Source organism: Oncorhynchus mykiss, chromosome 24 (assembly GCF_057628025.1).
Source record: "Oncorhynchus mykiss isolate SJ-2025 chromosome 24, ASM5762802v1, whole genome shotgun sequence".
In the NCBI taxonomy this organism is placed as follows: domain Eukaryota; kingdom Metazoa; phylum Chordata; class Actinopteri; order Salmoniformes; family Salmonidae; genus Oncorhynchus; species Oncorhynchus mykiss.
In genome coordinates this window covers 38,352,928-38,378,460 of record NC_143045.1, presented here as the reverse complement: position 1 = coordinate 38,378,460, position 25,533 = coordinate 38,352,928, and the positions used below count along the sequence as shown (strand labels likewise).

General features: G+C 44.6%; 1 protein-coding gene across 3 annotated transcripts in view; it reads left to right on the top strand.

The window, feature by feature from the left end:
- The window catches only part of kcnab1a (potassium voltage-gated channel subfamily A regulatory beta subunit 1a), a 174,266-nt gene that overhangs the window by 108,963 nt on the left and 39,770 nt on the right, over nucleotides 1-25,533 (top strand). For all 3 annotated transcript variants that reach the window (XM_090218946.1, XM_036962191.2, XM_036962192.2), the window contains exons 3-5: nucleotides 2,770-2,807; nucleotides 22,762-22,841; nucleotides 22,964-23,008. In XM_090218946.1, the coding sequence (XP_090075072.1) occupies nucleotides 22,777-22,841; nucleotides 22,964-23,008 (110 nt within the window). In that variant the 5' untranslated portion in view covers nucleotides 2,770-2,807; nucleotides 22,762-22,776. The remainder of the gene's footprint in view (nucleotides 1-2,769; nucleotides 2,808-22,761; nucleotides 22,842-22,963; nucleotides 23,009-25,533) is intronic.

The window sequence follows — 25,533 nt, the reverse complement described above, 5'->3', positions numbered from 1 at the left end:
AGGACAGGGCTGGGTCCCAGAGCAGACAGGTAGAGGTTGGCAGTGGGACAGGACAGGGCTGGGTCCCAGAGCAGACAGGTAGAGGTTGGCAGTGGGACAGGACAGGGCTGAGTTACAGAGCAGACAGGTAGAGGTTGGCAGTGGGACAGGACAGGGCTGAGTTACAGAGCAGACAGGTAGAGGTTGGCAGTGGGTCAGGACAGGGCTGGGTCCCAGAGCAGACAGGTAGAGGTTGGCAGTGGGACAGGACAGGGCTGGGTCCCAGAGCAGACAGGTAGAGGTTGGCAGTGGGACAGGACAGGGCTGGGTCCCAGAGCAGACAGGTAGAGGTTGGCAGTGGGACAGGACAGGGCTGGGTCCCAGAGCAGACAGGTAGAGGTTGGCAGTGGGTCAGGACAGGGCTGGGTCCCAGAGCAAACAGGTAGAGGTTGGCAGTGGGTCAGGACAGGGCTGGGTCCCAGAGCACACAGGTATAGGTTGGCAGTGGGACAGGACAGGGCTGGGTCCCAGAGCAGACAGGTAGAGGTTGGCAGTGGGACAGGACAGGGCTGGGTCCCAGAGCAGACAGGTAGAGGTTGGCAGTGGGACAGGACAGGGCTGGGTCCCAGAGCAGACAGGTAGAGGTTGGCAGTGGGACAGGACAGGGCTGGGTCCCAGAGCAGACAGGTAGAGGTTGGCAGTGGGACAGGACAGGGCTGAGTCCAAGAGCAGACAGGTAGAGGTTGGCAGTGGGACAGGACAGGGCTGGGTCCCAGAGCAGACAGGTAGAGGTTGGCAGTGGGACAGGACAGGGCTGGGTCCCAGAGCAGACAGGTAGAGGTTGGCAGTGAGACAGGACAGGGCTGGGTCCCAGAGCAGACAGGTAGAGGTTGGCAGTGGGACAGGACAGGGCTGGGTCCCAGAGCAGACAGGTAGAGGTTGGCAGTGGGACAGTGGTGCATGATGGGTGCAGCCTGGAAGACAGCTTACTCATCGCAATCGCCATGACCCTCGTCTATTCTATTTTACTGTTTTCTTTTTCGATTTTTATTATTTTCTATTCTTTTTTAATAGAAAGATACGAGAAGATAATTGTGTGAAAGGAAAACATCATGATCGCATAATTCCTTCTCTCATTTACGCGCTCTCCTCCTCTCACCTTTTCCCTTCGCTTGTGGACTTCAGTGCACAACGAGTCAGCTGTCTGTGATCAGGCAAAAGAAAAACGTTCAAGCAAAATCTTTATATCATAACCGCTGACCGCTACACACAGCCTACATCGTTGTCACCATATTAGCTAACGTCATAGTCAACATAGCTACTAGAACTAATGCATTACTGAAACCCGCTACAATGATGCAGTACAGTATACAGTCAGCATGCAGTTTAGCAGATCCCCCGGCGAGCCCTGGTGGCAAAAAAATAATAAAACCAAAAGTTTACCTTGACTTGGAAGAGTTCCAGTGTTGGATAACCATAGCCAGCTAGCTAACATAGCATCCCTCTCTGTTGGATAGCCATAACCAGCTAGCTAACATATCATCCCTCTCTGTTGGATAGCCATAACCAGCTAGCTAACATATCATCCCTCTCTGTTGGATAGCCATAACCAGCTAGCTAACATATCATCCCTCTCTGTTGGATAGCCATAACCAGCTAGCTAACATAGCATCCCTCTCTGTTTGAGCTGGGTGTTTAAGTAGGCTAAACTAGCGATTTGCATTCACTAGCTAAGTGAACGTGAAAGGGAAGAAAATACAATGACCTCTCTTTCTTGCTTCTACTTCATTAATTATCGTCTTTCTCTCTCTTTGAATCAAATACCGACTACATTTTATTCACTGCATTGCTAGCTAGCTATAGTTTACGCTTTCAGTACTAGATTCATTATCTGATCCTTTGATTGGGTGGACAACATGTTCGTTCACGCTGCAAGAGCTCTGATAGGTTGAAGGACGTCCTGCAGAAGTTATCATAATTACTGTGTAAGTCTTTGGAAGGAGGTGAGAACCAAGAGCCTCCTAGGTTTTGTATTGAAGTTAGTGTACCCAGAGGAGGACGGAAGCTAGCTGTCCTCCGAGTGCTACACCATGGTGCTACCCTACAGAGTGCTGTTGAGGCAACTGTGGACATTAATTGCAAAACATTTTGTTTTAATAATCAATTATTTGGTGACGTGAATATATTGTGTATAGTTTTTTTTTTTAAATGCTAACTTTTTTATGTTTCACTATTTAAAAAAAAAATGTAATCCCCCTTCCTCCTCTGAGGAGCCGCCACTGCTCTGTACACATGCTGTTCTCTGTACACATGCTGTTCTCTGTACACATGCTGTTCTCTGTACACATGCTGTTCTCTGTACACATGCTGTTCTCTGTACACATGCTGTTCTCTGTACACATGCTGTTCTCTGTACACATGCTGTTCTCCTGACAGGACAGATTTGTCCCGTATACTGAAGTGCCGGCAGCTGCTGTCTGCTGTCTGCTGTCTGCTGTCTGCTGGTGCTCATCACTGTTGTCTCATGGATTAGGCCTGTAGGAATTACTCCTACCGACATCCCAGTCTCAGCCTTTACACATGTTTAGTAACTGTTAGCACAATGACTGACAGTGCTTGCTGCAGTGCTTGACCTGGACTGAAACAAGTACCGGAACTCACTTTGGGTGCCGGTACTGTTTATATTTAGGTACAAGGAACACCTCAATCTAAGTACTGCACATAGAAGCACCAAAGCTTCCCAGTTATGTGATGCTACACCTTGTAATTGCATCTCTGTCTCTGTTTCAGGTACATGGGTGACATTTGGCAGTCAGATTACAGATGAGGTGAGACGTTTCCTAATGTTTTTCTACTTGGTTTTATGGAGATGGGAAATGTGTACAGTCTTTGCCTCTGGTATTTACTGCTCTACAACGACTTGACACTTTAGCAGACACAAAGTTAGCTATGAATCAGAGTGTACTCTGGGTAAAATCTCTTTGGTTCAGTTAGTGTACATTTTTTAAATGTCTTTATTGAACCTTTATTTAAAGTAGGCAAGTCAGTTAAGAACAAATTCTTATTTACATTGCCGGCCTACACCGGCCAAACCCGGGCCAATTGTGCCTCCGACCTATGGGACTCCCATTCACGGCCCGGTTGTGATACAGTACAGCAGTGTAATGTGTGGTAGGTGTGTATAGAAAAAAACGGATATAAATACCTTTCAGCAGTTATCATACACCCTCATTTAAAAAATCCAATCGCTTCGCATTAGACGCATTTGCGACACTGATTTATCATTTGATGTACTGTACATGCCAACGATTTATGTGAATGATTCAAAGCAAGAGGCTAATGACCAAGAGTTATTGGACAATTGCCTTATCGGAGTCGGCAAACTTATCGGCAAACTGAGGACAATGCATTGTTGCAATCCCGTGAAAGAATCCCTCTCCTCACCTACAGTCCTATTTCAAGTTTGATCAAACATGTGGTTAATTGACACCCAAGGTTTCCCTATAAGACACTTTTACGGGACTGTTTTCTCACGGCACATGTACCTACGGGAAAAAAAAACATTATTTTATTCCTGATGGTAATATACCCTTTGTCACAACTGTGTCCGCTGTGATGCCATGATCAGACGGAACTCTCTCATGAATCCTCATTCCGGTGAGAGGATAAAGGTTTGAGTTAGAAAAACATGTAACGCAAAAATGTGTTGTATATCTCCTTTAAGTGTTCCTGTAACTTGGTATTATTTGGGTAAGACTAAACGTGAACCTAAGACAACGGTATGGGAGCATAAGACACAACCATGATGAAAAATGACCTGTTGCAGGACACAATTCAACAGCCATGATCATGAACTAAGAGCCTTACGTCATGTGAGCATTTTATTGGTGTAGGCGCCACGTAGGGGAGGAGTTAGGGATAAATGACTTGCCCCAGCAGGCCTCAATGGGGAATGGTATTTTTCATTTTTTTTTTGTAGTAGTAGTAGGTTCTAAATAGGCCATATATTTAGGTAATGACATCATAATGTATTGGGAGTGTTTCTTTGTCTTTATTTTATGTTGATGTTTCCACCACAGCGCCCTCTGCTGGCATTGTACAGAAGGATCTGGGATCTCTTGATTGGGACAATATTTATAATAACGCCCACCTGTGTGGTATTGTTACATGGGCCCACTGTCACACAAACTGGCAAACACACAAACTCGAAAACACACACACACACACACACACACACACACACACACAGACAGGCTTGCTTTTAGGCAAAATAATCTGTGTCCTCATTGCCTTCACCATGGCTCACCTCTCCCCTGGCTCCCCTCTCTCCTGGCTCTCCTCTCCCCTCTCTCCTGGCTCTCCTCTCTCCTGGCTCCCCTCTCTCCTGGCTCCCCTCTCCCCAGGCCACCCTCTCCCCTGGCTCCCCTCTCTCCTGGCTCCCCTCTCCCCTGGCTCCCCTCTCCCCCCACCCCCCTCTCTCCTGGCTCCCCTCTCCCCTGGCTCCCCTGGCTCCCCTCTCTCCTGGCTCTCCTCTCCCCTCTCTCCTGGCTCTCCTCTCTCCTGGCTCTCTTGGCTCCCCTCTCCCCTGGCTCCCGTCTCCCCTGGCTCCCCTCTCCCCTGGCTCCCCTCTGCCCCCACCCCCCTCTCTCCTGGCCCCCTTCTCCCCTGGCCCCCCTCTCTCCTGGCTCCCCTCTCCCCTCTCCCCTGGCTCCCCTCTCCCCTGGCTCCCCTCTCCCCTGGCTCCCCTCTCCCCTGGCTCCCATCTTCATGTTCAGTCAACCCATCCTTGGGTCCCATCCAGTGTCCCAGTCTGTCCCTAAGCCACTTAAGCCACTCATATGCTGTTACACAAGACACGTACACACACTCACTGCTGTCCCTGCCGAAGGACCCATCCATCGCATTTACTCTCAGCATCATCACGGTCTCCCTCTTCTGATGTCCGCTCCACATATCTCTCTTGAACCTGTTCAAGAACATCGCACCAACGACAAGACATGACTAAAACTCTATCCCATGCTTATGAGCCCAAGCCTGAAACAAAAAAAATTAACTCTAATAAAATTGTGATTGTGCCATAATATAATATATAGCACACCGCATATTACGCAGGGCGGAACAACATTCAAACAAAACGGATTTTAGGATGACCTCATTTTGAAGTGTAGTCTAGTCGACGAATCACCTTTGAGTGTGGACTGTGTTATTAGACATACTGGATGGACTGTTCACACTCCTACATGTATATGCTTCAGTCTGAGAGTCAACGTGTAGCCAGCCTTAGGCGATGCTGTTTACAGTTAAGACTACAATTATAGTTCATTTATATTGGATTTTGAATAATTATTTGGATGACACATAACCTTTATATTTCTAAATATTTATATTTATATTTATTTATATTTATTTATATTTTATATATTTATATATATTTATATTTATATATATTTATATTTATATATATTTATATTTATATATATTTATATTTAATATATTTATATATATTTATATTTATATATATTTATATTTATATATATTTATATGTATTTATATTTATATATATTTATATTTATATTTATTTATATTTATATATATTTATAATTTATATATTTGTATATATTTATATTTTATATATTTATATTTATATTTATTTATATTTATATATATTTATATTTATATATAATTATATACATTTATATTTATATATATTTATATTGATATATATTTATATTTATATATATTTATATGTATTTATATTTATATATATTTATATTTATATTTATTTATATTTATATATATTTATATTTTATATATTTATATTTTATATATTTATATTTATATTTATATTTATATATATTTATATTTATATATATTTATATGTATTTATATTTATATATATTTATAATTATACTTATTTATATTTATATATATATTTATATTTTATATATTTATATTTATATTTATATATATTTATATTTATATATATTTATATGTATTTATATTTATATATATTTATATTTATATTTATTTATATTTATATATATTCATATTTTATATATTTATATTTTATATATTTATATTCATATTTATTTATTTTATATATATTTATATTTTATATATTTATATTTTATATATTTATATATATATTTATATTTTATACATTTATATTTATATATATTTATATTTATATATATTTATATTTATATATATTTATATTTTATATATTTATATATATTTATATTTATATTTATATATATTTATATGTATTTATATTTATATATATTTATATTTATATTTATTTATATTTATATATATTTATATTTTATATATTTATATATATTTATATTTTATACATTTATATTTATATATATTTATATTTATATATATTTATATTTTATATATTTATATATATTTATATTTGTATATATTTATATTTATATATATTTATATATATTTGTATATATTTATAATTTATATATTTGTATATATTTATATTTTATATATTTATATTTATATATATTTATATTTATATATATTTATATTTATATATATTTATAATTTATATATTTGTATATATTTATATTTTATATATTTATATTTATATATATTTATATTTATTTATATTTATATATATTTATATTTATATATATTTATATATTATATACATTTATATTTATATATATTTATATTGATATATATTTATATTTATATATATTTACATGTATTTATATTTATATATATTTATATTTATATTTATTTATATTTATATATATTTATATTTTATATATTTATATTTTATATATTTATATTTATATTTATATATATTTATATTTATATATATTTATATGTATTTATATTTATATATATTTATAATTATATTTATTTATATTTATATATATTTATATTTTATATATTTATATTTATATTTATATATATTTATATTTATATATATTTATATGTATTTATATTTATATATATTTATATTTATATTTATTTATATTTATATATATTCATATTTTATATATTTATATTTTATATATTTATATTCATATTTATTTATTTTATATATATTTATATTTTATATATTTATATTTTATATATTTATATATATATTTATATTTTATACATTTATATTTATATATATTTATATTTATATTTATATTTATATATATTTATATTTATATATATTTATATTTATATATTTATATATATTTATATTTATATTTATATATATTTATATGTATTTATATTTATATATATTTATATTTATATTTATTTATATTTATATATATTTATATTTTATATATTTATATATTTATATTTTATACATTTATATTTATATATATTTATATTTATATATATTTATATTTTATATATTTATATATATTTATATTTATATATATTTATATTTATATATATTTATATTTATATATATTTATATGTATTTATATTTATATATATTTATATTTATATTTATTTATATTTAAATATATTTATTTTTTATATATTTATATATATTTATATTTTATACATTTATATGTATATATATTTATATTTATATTTATTTATATTTATATATATTTATATTTATATTTATATATATTTATATTTTATATATTTATATATATTTATATTTTATACATTTATATTTATATATATTTATATGTATTTATATTTATATATATTTATATTTATATTTATTTATATTTATATATATTTATATTTTATATGTATATATTTATATATATTTATATGTATTTATATTTATATATATTTATATTTATATTTATTTATTTTTATATATATATTTATATTTTATATATTTATATATATTTATATTTTATACATTTATATTTATATATATTTATATTTATATTTATTTATATTTATATATATTTATATTTATATATATTTATATATATTTATATTTATTTATATATATCTCACCACCATGCATTTAGTTTTAGAACACCTACTCATTCAAGGGTTTTTCTTTATTTGTACTATTTTCTACTTTGTAGAATAATAGTGAAGACATCAAAAACTATGAAATAACACATATGGAATCATGTAGTAACCCAAAAAAGTGTTAAACAAATCAAAATGCATTTTACATTTGAGATTCTTCAAATAGCCACCCTTTGCCATGATGACAGCTTTGCACACTCGAGCCAGAAATCTTGCTTGTTTGTAGGTGACCAAATACTTATTTTCCACCATAATTTGCAAATAAATTAATTAAAAATCCTACAATGTGATTTTCTGGATTTTTTTTCTCATTTTGTCTGTCATAGTTGAAGTGTACCTATGATGAAAATTACAGTCCTCTCTCATCTTTTTAAGTGGGAGAACTTGCACAATTGGTGGCTGACTAAATACTTTTTTGCCCCACTGTATATATGCAGTTAATATATAGCTATATATAGTTATATAAAGTTAAAATATAGTTCATATACAGTTAATATTTTTGTTCAGTATATTTTTCAGCTGCTAGTATGAATTTAGCTCCTCTGTAAAACCGAATCAGCCTACAGAATGGGCCGGTGGGAAAGCGTGCGGCCTCCATTCACTATTCCTGTATGCAGATGACATGTCTTTTTCCCCCCGTCCCTGTCCCTGTTCCTGTCCCTGTTCCTGTCCCTGTTCCTGTCCCTGTTCCTGTCCCTGTCCCTGTCCCTGTTCCTGTTCCTGTCCCTGTCCCTGTTCCTGTCCCTGTTCCTGTCCCTGTCCCTGTTCCTGTCCCTGTCCCTTTCCCTGTCCCTGTCCCTGTCCCTGTCCCTGTCCCTGTTCCTGTCCCTGTCCCTGTCCCTGTTCCTGTTCCTGTCCCTGTCCCTGTCCCTGTCCCTGTTCCTGTTCTTGTCCCTGTCCCTGTCCCTGTCCCTGTTCTTGTCCCTGTCCCTGTCCCTGTCCCTGTTCCTGTTCCTGTTCCTGTCCCTGTCCCTGTCCCTGTTCCTGTCCCTGTTCCTGTCCCTGTTCCTGCTTATTTGATAACGGGCCATTCTAAATCAAAACAAATTTGACATATTAGTAAAGACGAGATTCAATTGAGAATAGTCTGATGGGTGAAAATTATGATCACTTGATGAGAGAACAGCGTGTGCAGCCTGAGGAACAGCTGTTTTTCCCACACCCTGCAGCCCATATTCAGCCTGAGGAACAGCTGTTTCCCCCACACCGTCCAGCCCATATTCAGCCTGAGGAACAGCTGTTTTTCCCACACCGTCCAGCCCATATTCAGTGTGTTCAGCCTGAGGAACAGCTGTTTTTCCCACACCGTCCAGCCCATATTCAGCGTGTTCAGCCTGAGGAACAGCTGTTTTTCCCACACCGTCCAGCCCATATTCAGCGTGTTCAGCCTGAGGAACAGCTGTTTTCCCACACCGTCCAGCCCATATTCAGCCTGAGGAACAGCTGTTTTTCCCACACCGTGCAGCCCATATTCAGCCTGAGGAACAGCTGTTTATCCCACACCGTCCAGCCCATATTCAGCGTGTTCAGCCTGAGGAACAGCTGTTTCCCCCACACCCTGCAGCCCATATTCAGCCTGAGGAACAGCTGTTTATCCCACACCGTCCAGCCCATATTCAGCCTGAGGAACAGCTGTTTATCCCACACCGTCCAGCCCATATTCAGCCTGAGGAACAGCTGTTTTTCCCACACCGTGCAGCCCATATTCAGCCTGAGGAACAGCTGTTTATCCCACACCGTGCAGCCCATATTCAGCCTGAGGAACAGCTGTTTTTCCCACACCGTGCAGCCCATATTCAGCCTGAGGAACAGCTGTTTTTCCCACACCGTGCAGCCCATATTCAGCCTGAGGAACAGCTGTTTTTCCCACACCGTGCAGCCCATATTCAGCCTGAGGAACAGCTGTTTATCCCACACCGTGCAGCCCATATTCAGCCTGAGGAACAGCTGTTTTTCCCACACCGTGCAGCCCATATTCAGCCTGAGGAACAGCTGTTTTTCCCACACCGTGCAGCCCATATTCAGCCTGAGGAACAGCTGTTTTTCCCACACCGTGCAGCCCATATTCAGCCTGAGGAACAGCTGTTTTTCCCACACCGTGCAGCCCATATTCAGCCTGAGGAACAGCTGTTTTTCCCACACCGTGCAGCCCATATTCAGCCTGAGGAACAGCTGTTTATCCCACACCGTGCAGCCCATATTCAGCCTGAGGAACAGCTGTTTATCCCACACCGTGCAGCCCATATTCAGCCTGAGGAACAGCTGTTTATCCCACACCGTGCAGCCCATATTCAGCCTGAGGAACAGCTGTTTATCCCACACCGTGCAGCCCATATTCAGCGTGTTTGTATTTATAACACATTCCAAGGTTTGTATCATTCACAACTACAGTTGTCAAATTAATCTAAATCTAGCATACAGTATATAGGGCCTGTTTCAAATGAACACTTTTACGCTCGATGCAGTCAGCTGAATGAACAAGCCGACAGACTACGGCATGGAGCACAGCCAGATAACATAGGCTTTACAGTAGATGTTCTTAGATGTTCTGTTCTTCTGAAATGCTGTCTCTTCATATGATACTGTTTCTTTGGACCTGACTAAAATCAATAATGGATTTATTGTGATGGTGCATATTAAATTGATTTATTATACTTTTTTAAAATGTAGACGTTCCCAAAGATGTATGTGTGAAGGCCTGGGGCTCTCTGGTCCAGTCCCTCTGGTCCAGTCCCTCTGCTCTCTGGTCTAGTCCCTCTGCTCTCTGGTCTAGTCCCTCTGCTCTCTGGTCCAGTCCCTCTGCTCTCTGGTCCAGTCCCTCTGCTCTCTGGTCCAGTCCCTCTAGTCTAGTCCCTCTGCTCTCTGGTCCAGTCCCTCTGCTCTCTGGTCTAGTCCCTCTGCTCTCTGGTCTAGTCCCTCTGCTCTCTGGTCTAGTCCCTCTGCTCTCTGGTCCAGTCCCTCTGCTCTCTGGTCCAGTCCCTCTAGTCCAGTCCCTCTGCTCTCTGGTCCAGTCCCTCTGCTCTCTGGTCCAGTCCCTCTGCTCTCTGGTCCAGTCCCTCTGCTCTCTGGTCCAGTCCCTCTAGTCCAGTCCCTTTGCTCTCTGGTCTAGTCCCTCTGCTCTCTGGTCTAGTCCCTCTGCTCTCTGGTCCAGTCCCTCTGCTCTCTGGTCCAGTCCCTCTGCTCTCTGGTCCAGTCCCTCTGCTCTCTGTTTATGTTAATTAATGGTCAATTACCGTGAGACAAGCAGTCTTTTGCATGACAAAAACCACCTGACAAAATGTCATGACTGCCACAGCCCTTATCCCTGCTCCCATATTCTCCCCCAGCACCTTTCCACTGCACCCCCACAGTGTCCCCTATGGTTGGGGCTACAGGGCCCCTGTCTGTCTGACATCCCACCCACAACACACACAGCTGGCCTGCCTACAGTACAGTCCCTCTGCTCTCTGGTCCAGTCCCTCTGCTCTCTGGTCCAGTCCCTCTGCTCTCTGGTCCCTCTGCTCTCTGGTCCAGTCCCTCTGCTCTCTGGTCCAGTCCCTCTAGTCCAGTCCCTCTGCTCTCTAGTCCAGTCCCTCTGCTCTCTGGTCCAGTCACTCTAGTCCAGTCCCTCTGCTCTCTGGTCTAGTCCCTCTGCTCTCTGGTCCAGTCCCTCTGCTCTCTGGTCCAGTCCCTCTGCTCTCTGGTCCAGTCCCTCTAGTCCAGTCCCTCTGCTCTCTGGTCCAGTCCCTCTAGTCCAGTCCCTCTGCTCTCTGGTCCAGTCCCTCTGCTCTCTGGTCTAGTCCCTCTGCTCTCTAGTCCAGTCCCTCTGCTCTCTGGTCTAGTCCCTCTGCTCTCTGGTCTAGTCCCTCTGCTCTCTGGTCTAGTCCCTCTGCCCTCTAGTCCAGTCCCTCTGCTCTCTGGTCCAGTCCCTCTGCTCTCTGGTCCAGTCCCTCAGCTCTCTGGTCCAGTCCCTCTGCTCTCTGGTCCAGTCCCTCTAGTCCAGTCCCTCTGCTCTCTGGTCTAGTCCCTCTGCTCTCTGGTCTAGTCCCTCTGCTCTCTGGTCCAGTCCCTCTGCTCTCTGGTCCAGTCCCTCTGCTCTCTGGTCCAGTCCCTCTGCTCTCTGTTTATGTTAATTAATGGTCAATTACCGTGAGACAAGCAGTCTTTTGCATGACAAAAACCACCTGACAAAATGTCATGACTGCCACAGCCCTTATCCCTGCTCCCATATTCTCCCCCAGCACCTTTCCACTGCACCCCCACAGTGTCCCCTATGGTTGGGGCTACAGGGCCCCTGTCTGTCTGACATCCCACCCACAACACACACAGCTGGCCTGCCTACAGTACAGTCCCTCTGCTCTCTGGTCCAGTCCCTCTGCTCTCTGGTCCAGTCCCTCTGCTCTCTGGTCCAGTCCCTCTGCTCTCTGGTCCAGTCCCTCTAGTCCAGTCCCTCTGCTCTCTGGTCCAGTCCCTCTGCTCTCTGGTCCAGTCACTCTAGTCCAGTCCCTCTGCTCTCTGGTCTAGTCCCTCTGCTCTCTGGTCCAGTCCCTCTGCTCTCTGGTCCAGTCCCTCTGCTCTCTGGTCCAGTCCCTCTGGTCCAGTCCCTCTGCTCTCTGGTCCAGTCCCTCTGGTCCAGTCCCTCTGCTCTCTGGTCCAGTGAAGTGGTGAAGTGAATGGAAAAAATGTTTGCTTGTTTCAAAAAATAAATAAAACATTTAAATGGAAAAGTGGTGTGTGTATACAGGTATGTATTCACCCCGTTTGCTATGAAGCCCCTCAATAAGATCTGGTTCTACAAATTACCTTCAGAAGTCACATAATTAGTTAAATAAAGTCCACCTGTCACATGATCTGCCACACTACATATACACTTGTTCTGAAAGGCCCGAGAGTTCTCAACACCACTAAGCAAGGGGAACCACCAAGTAAGCGACACCATGAGACCAAGGAGCTCTCCAAACAGGTCAGGGACAAAGTTGTGGAGAAGTACAGATCAGGGTTGGGTGATAAAAAAATATCCAAAACTTTGAACATCCCACGGAGCACCATTAAATCCATTATTAAAAAATGGAAAGAATATGGCACCACAACAAACCTGCCAAGAGATGGCCGCCCACCAAAACTCATGGACCAGGCAAGGAAGGCATTAATCAGAGAGGCAACAAAGAGACCAAAGATAACCCTGAAGGAGCTGCAAAGCTCCACAGTGGAGATTGGAATATCTGTCCATAGGACCACTTTAAGCCGTACACTCCACAGAGCTGGGCTTTGGCCAGAAGCGTGGCCAGAAAAACATAAGCAAACATGTTTGGTGTTCGCCAAGAGGCATGTGGGAGACTCCCCAAACATACGGAAGAAAGTACTCTGGTCAGATGAGACTCAAATTGAGCTTTTTGGCCATCAATGAAAACATTATGTCTGGCGCAAACCCAATACCTCTCATCACCCTGTAACGGTCTTCTGTATGTGAAGGAGAGTCGGACCAAAATGCGGCGTGTCTATTGCAATCCATGTTTAATGAAGTAACACACTAAACACAAACACTATCAAAACAATAAACTTAACGAAAACCGAAACAGCCTATACTTGTGTAACCTAACACAGAACAATGACACTAAGGACAATCACCCACGACAAACTCAAAGAATATGGCTGCCTAAATATGGTTCCCAATCAGAGACAACGATAAACACCTGCCTCTGATTGAGAACCACTTCAGACAGCCATAGACTTAGCTAGAACACCCCACTAGCTACAATCCCCATACATACACACCACCTACAAAAACCCATGCCACACCCTGGCCTGACCAAATAAATAAAGATAAACACAAAATACTTCGACCAGGGTGTGACAGAACCCCCCCCCCCTAAGGTGCGGACTCCCGAACGCACCTCAAAACAATAGGGAGGGTCCGGGTGGGCGTCTGTCCATGGTGGCAGCTCCGGCGCGGGATGTGGACCCCACTCAATCAATGTCTTAGTCCCCTCTCCTCGCGTCCCTGGATAGTCCACCCTCGCCGCCGACCATGGCCTAGTAGTCCTCACCCAGAACCCCACTGGACTGAGGAGCAGCTCGGGACTGAGGGGCAGCTCGGGACTGAGGCAGCTCGGGACTGAGGGGAAGCTCAGGCAGGTTGATGAATCTACCAGATCCTGGCTGGCTGGCAGAGTCTGGTCGACTGGCAGATCTGGAAGAGTCTGGTCGACTGGCAGATCTGGAAGAGTCTGGTCGACTGGCAGATCTGGAAGAGTCTGGTCGACTGGCAGATCTGGAAGAGTCTGGTCGACTGGCAGATCTGGAAGAGTCTGGTCGACTGGCAGATCTGGAAGAGTCTGGTCGACTGGCAGATCTGGAAGAGTCTGGTCGACTGGCAGATCTGGGAGAGTCTGGTCGACTGGCAGATCTGGGAGAGTCTGGTCGACTGGCAGATCTGGGAGAGTCTGGTCGACTGGCAGATCTGGGAGAGTCTGGTCGACTGGCAGATCTGGGAGAGTCTGGTCAACTGGCAGCTCCATGCTGACTGGCTGCTCCATGATGACTGGCTGCTCCATGCTGACTGGCAGCTCTGGCTGCTCCATGCTGACTGGCAGTTCCATGCTGACTGGCAGCTCTGGCTGCTCCATGCTGACTGGCTGCTCCATGCTGACTGGCGGCTCTGGCTGCTCCATGCTGACTGGCTGCTCTGGCTGCTCCATGCTGACTGGCTGCTCTGGCTGCTCCATGCTGACTGGCTGCTCCATGCTGACTGGCTGCTCCATGCTGACTGGCGGCCCTGGCTGCTCCATGCTGACTGGCGGCCCTGGCTGCTCCATACTGACTGGCGGCCCTGGCTGCTCCATGCTAACTGGCAGCTCTGGCGGCTCCTTGCAGACTGGCAGCTCTGGCGGCTCCTTGCAGACTGGCAGCTTTAGCGGCATCCTGCAGACAGGCAGCTCTGGCGGCTCCTTGCAGACTGGCAGCTCCATGCAGACTGACAGCACCTTGCAGGCTGGCAGCTCCTTGCAGACTGGCAGCTCCTTGCAGACTGGCAGCTCCTTGCAGACTGGCAGCTCCTTGCAGACTGGCAGCTCTGGCTGCTTCATGTAGACTGACAGCTCTGGCTGCTCCTTGCAAACTGACAGCTCGGGCTGCTTCATGCAGACTGACAGCTCAGGCTGCTCCATGCAGACTGACAGATCAGGCTGCTCCATGCAGACTGACAGCTCCTTGCAGGCTGGCAGCTCCTTGCAGACTGGCAGCTCCTTGCAGACTGGCAGCTCCCTGCAGACTGGCAGCTCTGGCTGCTTCATGTAGACTGACAGCTCAGGCTGCTCCATGCAGACTGACAGCTCAGGCTGCTCCATGCAGACTGACAGCTCCTTGCAGGCTGGCAGCTCCTTGCAGACTGGCAGCTCATTGCAGACTGGCAGCTCGGGCTGCTTCATGCAGACTGGCAGTTCTGGCTGCGCTGAACAGGCGGGAGACTCCGGCAGCGCAGGAGAGGAGAGAGGCTCCGGCTGCGCTGAACAGGCGGGAGATTCCGGCAGCGCAGGAGAGCAGAAAGGCTCTGGCTGCGCTGAACAGGCGGGAGACTCCGGCAGCGCAGGAGAGTATAAAGGCTCTGGCTGCGCTGAACAGTCGGGAGACTCCGATAGCGCAGTAGAGAAGAGAGGCTCTGGCTGCGCTGAACAGGCGGGAGACTCCGGCAGCGCAGGAGAGGAGAAAGACTCTGGCTGCGCTGAACAGGCAGGAGACTCCGATAGCGCAGGAGAGAAGAGAGGCTCTGGCTGCGCTGAACAGGCGGGAGACTCCGGCAGCGCAGGAGAGGAGAAAGACTCTGGCTGCGCTGAACAGGCAGGAGACTCCGATAGCGCAGGAGAGAAGAGAGGCTCTGGCTGCGCTGAACAGGCGGGAGACTCCGACAGCTCAGGAGAGGAGAAAGGCTCTGGCTGCGCTGAACAGGCGGAAGACTCCGATAGCGCATGAGAGGAGAGAGGCTCTGGCTGCGCTGAACAGGCGAGGCGCACTGTAGGCCTGATGCGTAGTGCTGGCACAGGACGTGCAAGGCTAGGGACGGGCACAGGAGGCCTGATGCGTGAGACTGGAACCAACTTCACCAGCCGACTAAAACGGACCTCAGGACGAGTATGGAGCGCTAACCCAGGTGCCATCAAATCCCTGACACGTTCCGTCAGGCGAATTCTATGCAAAATGCACCAACACAGCAACTCCCTCATTTCTCTCTCCTCCAATTTCCCCATTAACTCCTTCACAGTCTCTGTTTCGCTCACCTCCAACACCGGCTCTAGTTCTGGTCTCCTCCTTGGCTCCTCACGATAAACAGGGAGAGTTGGCTCAGGTCTGGCTCCTGACTCTGCCACACTCTCCCTGAGCCCCCCCCCAAGAAATTTTTGGGGCTGACTATGGGGCCTCCGTCCGCGCCGCCTTGCTTGCTTCGCAAACTCCATTCTCCTATATCCTTCCGCGCACTGCTCCATCGAATCCCAGGCGGGCTCCGGCACTCTCCCTGGGTCAGCCGCCCACCTGTCGATCTCTTCCCAAGTCGTATACTCCATACTGTACTCCTCTTTGGGCTGCTCCTGTTGTTTCTTCTCCCGCTGCACCTTTGGGCGGCTACACTCCCCTGGTTTAGCCCAGGGTCCTCTCCCGTCGAGGATTTCCTCCCATGTCCAGAAATCCTTATTGCGCATCTCCTCGCGCTGCTCCTGCCTGTTGACACGCTGCTTGGTCCGTTGGTGGTGGGTGATTCTGTAACGGTCTTCTGTATGTGAAGGAGAGTCGGACCAAAATGCAGCGTGTCTATTGCAATCCATGTTTAATGAAGTAACACACTAAACACAAACACTATCAAAACAATAAACTTAACAAAAACCGAAACAGCCTATACTTGTGTAACCTAACACAGAACAATGACACTAAGGACAATCACCCACGACAAACTCAAAGAATATGGCTGCCTAAATATGGTTCCCAATCAGAGACAACGATAAACACCTGCCTCTGATTGAGAACCACTTCAGACAGCCATAGACTTAGCTAGAACACCCCACTAGCTACAATCCCCATACATACACACCACCTACAAAAACCCATGCCACACCCTGGCCTGACCAAATAAATAAAGATAAACACAAAATACTTCGACCAGGGTGTGACACACCCCGAGAACACCATCATGTTTTTCATGGGCAGGGACTGGGAAACTGGTCAGAATTGAAGGAATGATGGATGGTGCTAAATACAAGGAAATTCTTGAGGGAAACCTGTTTCAGTCTTCCAGAGATTTGAGACTGGGACGGAGGTTCACCTTCCAACAGAACAATGCCCCTAAGCATACTGCTAAAGCAACACTCAAATGGTTTAAGGGGAAACATTTAAATGTCTTGGAATGACCTAGTCAAAGCCCAGACCTCAATCCAATTGACTTAAAGATTGCTGTACACCAGAGAAACCCATCCAACTTGAAGGAGCTGGAGCAGTATTGCGTTGAAGTATGGACAAAAAATCCCAGTAGCTAGATGTGCCAAGCTTATAGAGACATACCCCAAGAGACTTGCAGCTGTAATTGCTGCAAAAGGTGTCTCTACAAAGAAATGACTTTGAGGGTGTGAATAGTTATGTACGCTCAAGTTTTCCATTGTTTTGTCTTGTTTCTTGTTTGTTTCACAAGAAGAAAAAAAATGTGCATCTTCAAAGTGGTAGGCATGTCGTGTAAATCAAATGATTCAAACCCAAAGGCAACAAAATAGGAAAAATGCAAAGGTGGTGAATACTTTAACAAGCCACCATACCTCCCTACTTTATTTACAGGATATGGAAAATGTGCTCTTTTAGTATGTCTCCAGTAGGTTTCCTCAAGGAGAAAGCCTCCACTTCTATGCCAAAGATAATAACACAAAAACACTACCGTGAATAGTATACTATCTACACCATAGTTGAGTGTTTTTTCATGGTGCGTTGTGACAGGGGGACAATATGAACACACACAACACCTATTGTGTAACAGGGTGACAATTTTGGGTGGTGGTTTGACGGTGACTTGGGAATTTGGGCTGGTGTTTGGCTCTGGGGGTTGCAGTAAGTAGACGGTAGGGAGGTCCGTGTGGTGACAGTGTAGAGATTAGCAGTAATTGGATTTTTAAATTGCAGTGAGTGAATGTGATTATGAAGTCGTGTCAGAGTAACCATGACCTTGTCTTCCAGACTTTCTCTCTCTCCTTTTCTCCCTACGTCTCCTTGTTTCTGTTCTGCTTTCTTCTCCCTTTCCCTCTCATTCAATTAGCCTCTTCTTCTCTCTGAAACTCCTCCTTCCACCACACTCTTACTCTCCTCTTTTCTATCAATACAATTAATTTCAATTTAAGTGCTTTACTGGCATGGGAAACATATGTTAACATTGCCATAGGAAGTGAAGTAGATAATGAACAAAGGTAAAACCCTATCTCTCTCTCTCTCTCTGCTGTGTTATACCAGAGAAGGTCATATCTCAGTTTATAGATAAGCCCATTGACCTAGTGCTGAAGACGACAGTTTTCACATTGGGTGGCTTTTAGGAACATTTAACAAGTACATTATCTCTCCCCAAGTATTTCTTCACCTCTCTCTAAGTCTCTCTCTCCTTGTCTCTATTACTCTCTTTATCTTTCTGTCTCTCTGTCAGTCATCAATCAGTGTTTAATTTCACAGTATATTGTCCCTGCTCTATTACAACCACTTTGAGATAAGCTCATTTTGTCACCAGTCATTCTGAGCAGCCAGTGTTCCAGCTCCATTCTGAACAGCCAGTGTTCCAGTTCCATTCTGAGCAGCCAGTGTTCCAGCCCCATTCTGAACAGCCAGTCTTCCAGTTCCATTCTGAGCAGCCAGTGTTCCAGATCCATTCTGAGCAGCCAGTGTTCCAGCCCCATTCTGAGCAGCCAGTGTTCCACATCCATTCTGAGCAGCCAGTGTTCCAGCTCCATTATGAGCAGCCAGTGTTCCAGCTCCATTCTGAACTTCCAGTGTTCCAGCCCCATTCTGAGCAGCCAGTGTTCCAGCTCCATTCTGAACAGCCAGAGTTCCAGATCCATTCTGAACAGCCAGTGTTCCAGCTCCATTCTGAACAGCCAGTGTTCCAGCTCCATTTTGAACAGCCAGTGTTCCAGCCCCATTCTGAGCAGCCAGTGTTCCAGATCCGTTCTGAACAGCTAGTGTTCCAGATCCATTCTGAACAGCCAGTGTTCCAGCTCCATTCTGAGCAGCCAGTGTTCCAGCTCCATTCTGAACAGCCAGTGTTCCAGCTCCATTCTGAAAAGCCAGTGTTACAGATCCATTCTGAGCAGCCAGTGTTCCAGCCCCATTCTGAACAGCCAGTGTTCCAGCTCCATTCTGAGCAGCTAGTGTTCCAGCTCCATTCTGAACAGCCAGTGTTCCAGCCCCATTCTGAACAGCCAGTGTTCCAGCCCCATTCTGAGCAGCCAGTGTTCCAGATCCGTTCTGAACAGCCAGTGTTCCAGCTCCATTCTGAACAGCCAGTGTTCCAGCCCCATTATGAACAGCCAGTGTTCCAGCTCCAATCTGAACAGCCAGTGTTCCAGCTCCATTCTGAGCAGCCAGTGTTCCAGCTCCATTCTGAACAGCCAGTGTTCCAGCCCCATTCTGAGCAGCCAGTGTTCCAGCCCCATTCTGAGCAGCCAGTGTTCCAGCCCCATTCTGAACAGCCAGTGTTCCAGCCCCATTCTGAGCAGCCAGTGTTCCAGATCCATTCTGAACAGCCAGTGTTCCAGCTCCATTCTGAACAGCCAGTGTTCCAGCTCCATTCTGAACAGCCAGTGTTTCAGCTCCATTCTGAACAGCCAGTGTTCCAGCTCCATTCTGAACAGCCAGTGTTCCAGCCCCATTCTGAGCAGCCAGTGTTCCAGCCCCATTCTGAACAGCCAGTGTTTCAGCTCCATTCTGAACAGCCAGTGTTCCAGCTCCATTCTGAACAGCCAGTGTTCCAGCTCCATTCTGAACAGCCAGTGTTCCAGCCCCATTCTGAGCAGCCAGTGTTCCAGCCCCATTCTGAGCAGCCAGTGTTCCAGCTCCATTCTGAGCAGCCAGTGTTCCAGCTCCATTCTGAACAGCCAGTGTTCCAGCTCCATTCTGAGCAGCCAGTGTTCCAGATCCATTCTGAGCAGCCAGTGTTCCAGCCCCATTCTGAACAGCCAGTGTTCCAGCTCCATTCTGAACAGCCAGTGTTCCAGCTCCATTCTGAGAAGCCAGTGTTCCAGATCCATTCTGAGCAGCCAGTGTTCCAGCTCCATTCCTCTGTTTTATTTATTTTTAATCCCTCTCTCCACTTTCATCCGACGCGTTGGATCGTCCGCTCTCACGCACACAGACACACACACACACACACACACACACCAGGGTTTGGATCCTTGCCTAACTTCTAGCCGCAGAGATAATGTTAAGAGAGTTGACGGACAGATCCTCAGCGGGGTAGAGGAGATTGGATTAGGGAACTCTGTTAGTGGTAACGCTTCCAAAGTCCTCTACAACTCAAATAGGGAGACGGTTACTCACACACAGACACACACACTCTGTCTCACACACAGACACACACACTCCCAGTCTCACACACAGACACACTCCCAGTCTCGCAAAGAGACACACACACACTCCCAGTCTCGCACACAGACACACACACTCCCAGTCTCACACACAGACACACTCCCAGTCTCACACACAGACACACACACTCCCAGTCTCACACACAGACACACTCCCAGTCTCACACGCAGACACACACACTCCCAGTCTCACACACAGACACACACACTCCCAGTCTCACACACAGACACACACACTCCCAGTCTCACACACAGACACACACACTCTGTCTCACACACAGACACACACACTCTGTCTCACACGCAGACACACACACTCCCAGTCTCACACACAGACACACACACTCCCAGTCTCACACACAGACACACTCCCAGTCTCACACACAGACACACACACTCCCAGTCTCACACACAGACACACTCCCAGTCTCACACGCAGACACACACACTCCCAGTCTCACACACAGACACACACACTCCCAGTCTCACACACAGACACACTCCCAGTCTCACACACAGACACACACACTCCCAGTCTCACACACAGACACACACACTCCCAGTCTCACACACAGACACACACACTCCCAGTCTCACACACAGACACACACACTCCCAGTCTCACAAAGAGACACACACACTCCCAGTCTCACACACAGACACACACACTCCCAGTCTCACACACAGACACACACACTCCCAGTCTCACACACAGACACACACACTCCCAGTCTCACACACAGACACACACACTCCCAGTCTCACAAAGAGACACACACACACTCCCAGTCTCACACACACACACACTCCCAGTCTCACAAAGAGACACACACACACTCCCAGTCTCACACACAGACACACACACTCCCAGTCTCACACACAGACACACACACTCCCAGTCTCACAAAGAGACACACACACACTCCCAGTCTCACACACACACACACTCCCAGTCTCACAAAGAGACACACACACACTCCCAGTCTCACACACACACACACTCCCAGTCTCACAAAGAGACACACACTCACTCCCAGTCTCACACACACACACACACTCCCAGTCTCACAAAGAGACACACACACACTCCCAGTCTCACAAAGAGACACACACACACTCCCAGTCTCACACACACACACACTCCCAGTCTCACACACACACACACTCCCAGTCTCACACACACACACACTCCCAGTCTCACAAAGAGACACACACTCACTCCCAGTCTCACACACACACACACTCCCAGTCTCTCTCACACACACACTCCCAGTCTCACAAAGAGACACACACACACTCCCAGTCTCACACACACACACACTCCCAGTCTCACAAAGAGACACACACACACTCCCAGTCTCACACACACACACACTCCCAGTCTCTCTCACACACACACTCCCAGTCTCTCTCACACACACACTCCCAGTCTCACAAAGAGACACACACACACTCCCAGTCTCACAAAGAGACACACACACACTCCCAGTCTCACACACACACACACTCCCAGTCTCACACACACACACACTCCCAGTCTCACAAAGAGACACACACACACTCCCAGTCTCACACACACACACACTCCCAGTCTCACACACACACTCCCAGTCTCACAAAGAGACACACACACACTCCCAGTCTCACACACACACACACTCCTAGTCTCACACACACACTCCCAGTCTCACAAAGAGACACACATTTGCTCTCACACCGCTGCAGTGGGAAATTATAGAAAATTCACTTACAGCCTCATTGCAGTAAGCGCACTGTAAAAGAGAATTGAATCTGGGAACAATTCAGCCTGATGACGTATGATCTGCAGTCTGTGTGAATCACAGTCAAGTCTGCTGCCTCAGCCTGCTGCGCTGACACACAAACACACTGGAGAGACGAGCAGCTCAGCTCTCTAGAGAGGGACAACTATAGAAGCAGACTGGAAACACTGTCTACAGTATCCTGGACGAGAGAAGGAAGACAGTGGAACTGAGAGGAGGAGCAGAGCCAGACAGTGTTTCTACCAACCGAACAGCCTTATGATGTTAGATAGAAGGATTCAATCCTGGCGGTTAACCAGGGGTTACTACATCTGATGGTGATAACGACGATGACGATGAGAATGCGTGTGTACGTTAAGTGTTGAGTGTGATGTCGTGTGTGTGTGTGTGTGTGTGTGTGTGTGTGTGTGTGTGTGTGTGTGACATCTTTGACCTCTGATCTCTGTGTGTTTTCCCAGGTGGCCGAGCAGCTGATGACCATAGCGTATGAGAGTGGGGTCAATCTGTTTGACACAGCGGAGGTGTACGCTGCTGGAAAGTGAGTCAGGACATTGTAGTAAAAGTCTTTATATCAAGTCACTGTAACAGCAAGTGATGGTCAGCTATGTGATACTGACCACTGAGAGGAGTTGTGACACTTTCTTCCATTGCTTTTTTTAGAGCTGAAGCCATATTGGGTAATATCATCAAAAAGAAGTCCTGGAGGTAGGCCACTGTGTGTGTGTGTGTGTGTGTGTGTGTGTGTGTGTGTGTGTGTGTGTGTGTGTGTGTGTGTGTGTGTGTGTGTGTGTGTGTGTGTGTGTGTGTGTGTGTGTGTGTGTGTGTGTGTTAGTGTGTTAGTGTGTTAGTGTGTTAGTGTGTGTGTTAGTGTGTTAGTGTGTGTGTGTGTCAGCAGTTTTGTTTTGCTAAACTCCACCTCAAAATCAGATCCACTTCCTGTCTCTGTAACCATGTCGACTGGCAGATGCTTCCAGAAGGCTGGAAGCCGCTGAGAGTTCCATGGTAGGGCCAGGAAGAGAGAGAGGTTTTCTCCTTTTGAAGATTTGGTATTCCTTCAAACTTTCATTATTGATTGACATGCTCTTTCTGTGAAGGAGTTGACAGTTGCTTACACAAGGAACTAAAGTTTAGAGGGAAGCAGGAGGGCAAGAGGAAGGGGAGGAGAAGATGAAGGGACTCCAACAGAGATTCACACTCACTTCCTCCCTTCACACACTTCCCCCCTTCCCCTGCAGTTCCCCTCATTAAATCTGTTACATAAGCAGTCTGTTTCCCAATGAAGGTAACTGATCTTATAAAGCGTCCCACTATAAACATTCCCCCCCAATTAGACCCCAGGAACATCAAAAGGGATCCTCACACCATTAACCCCTACTTAACATCAGACCACTGACCTCTACTTAACATCAGACCACTGACCTCTACTTAACATAAGACCACTGACCACTACTTAACATCAGACCACTAACCACTACTTAACATCAGACCACTGACCTCTACTTAACATCAGACCACTGACCTCTACTTAACATCAGACCACTGACCACTACTTAACATCAGACCACTAACCACTACTTAACATCAGACCACTGACCTCTACTTAACATCAGACCACTGACCTCTACTTTACATAAGACCACTGACCACTACTTAACATTAGATCACTGACCCTTACTTAACATTAGACCACTGACCACTACTTAACATTAGACCACTAACCACTACTTAACATCAGACCACTGACCGCTACTTAACATTGACCACTGACCTCTACTTAACATCAGACCACTGACCTCTACTTAACATCAGACCACTGACCTCTACTTAACATAAGACCACTGACCACTACTTAACATTAGATCACTGACCCCTACTTAACATTAGACCACTGACCACTACTTAACAATAGACCACTAACCACTACTTAACATCAGACCACTGACCACTACTTAACATCAGACCACTGACCCCTACTTAACATTAGACCACTAACCAACCACTACTTAACATCAGACCACTAACCACTACTTAACATCAGACCACTGACCACTACTTAACATCAGACCACTGACCACTACTTAACATCAGACCACTGACCACTACTTAACATCAGACCACTGACCACTACTTAACATCAGACCACTGACCACTACTTAACATCAGACCACTGACCACTACTTAACATTGACCACTGACCTCTACTTAACATCAGACCACTGACCACTACTTAACATCAGACCACTGACCACTACTTAACATCAGACCACTAACCACTACTTAACATCAGACCACTGACCACTACTTAACATTAGACCACTGACCACTAGTTAACATCAGACCACTGACCACTACTTAACATCAGACCACTGACCACTACTTAACATTAGACCACTGACCACTAGTTAACATCAGACCACTGACCACTACTTAATATTAGACCACTGACCCCTACTTAACATTAGACCACTGACCACTACTTAACATCAGACCACTGACCACTACTTAACATCAGACCACTGACCACTACTTAACATCAGACCACTGACCACTACTTAACATTAGACCACTAACCACTACTTAACATCAGACCACTGACCACTACTTAACATCAGACCACTGACCCCTACTTAACATTAGACCACTAACCAACCACTACTTAACATCAGACCACTAACCACTACTTAACATTAGACCACTGACCACTACTTAACATCAGACCACTGACCACTACTTAACATCAGACCACTGACCACTACTTAACATCAGACCACTGACCACTACTTAACATCAGACCACTGACCACTACTTAACATTGACCACTGACCTCTACTTAACATCAGACCACTGACCACTACTTAACATCAGACCACTGACCACTACTTAACATCAGACCACTAACCACTACTTAACATCAGACCACTGACCACTACTTAACATTAGACCACTGACCACTAGTTAACATCAGACCACTGACCACTACTTAACATCAGACCACTGACCACTACTTAACATTAGACCACTGACCACTAGTTAACATCAGACCACTGACCACTACTTAATATTAGACCACTGACCCCTACTTAACATCAGACCACTGACCACTACTTAACATCAGACCACTGACCACTACTTAACATTAGACCACTGACCACTAGTTAACATCAGACCACTGACCACTACTTAATATTAGACCACTGACCCCTACTTAACATTAGACCACTGACCACTAC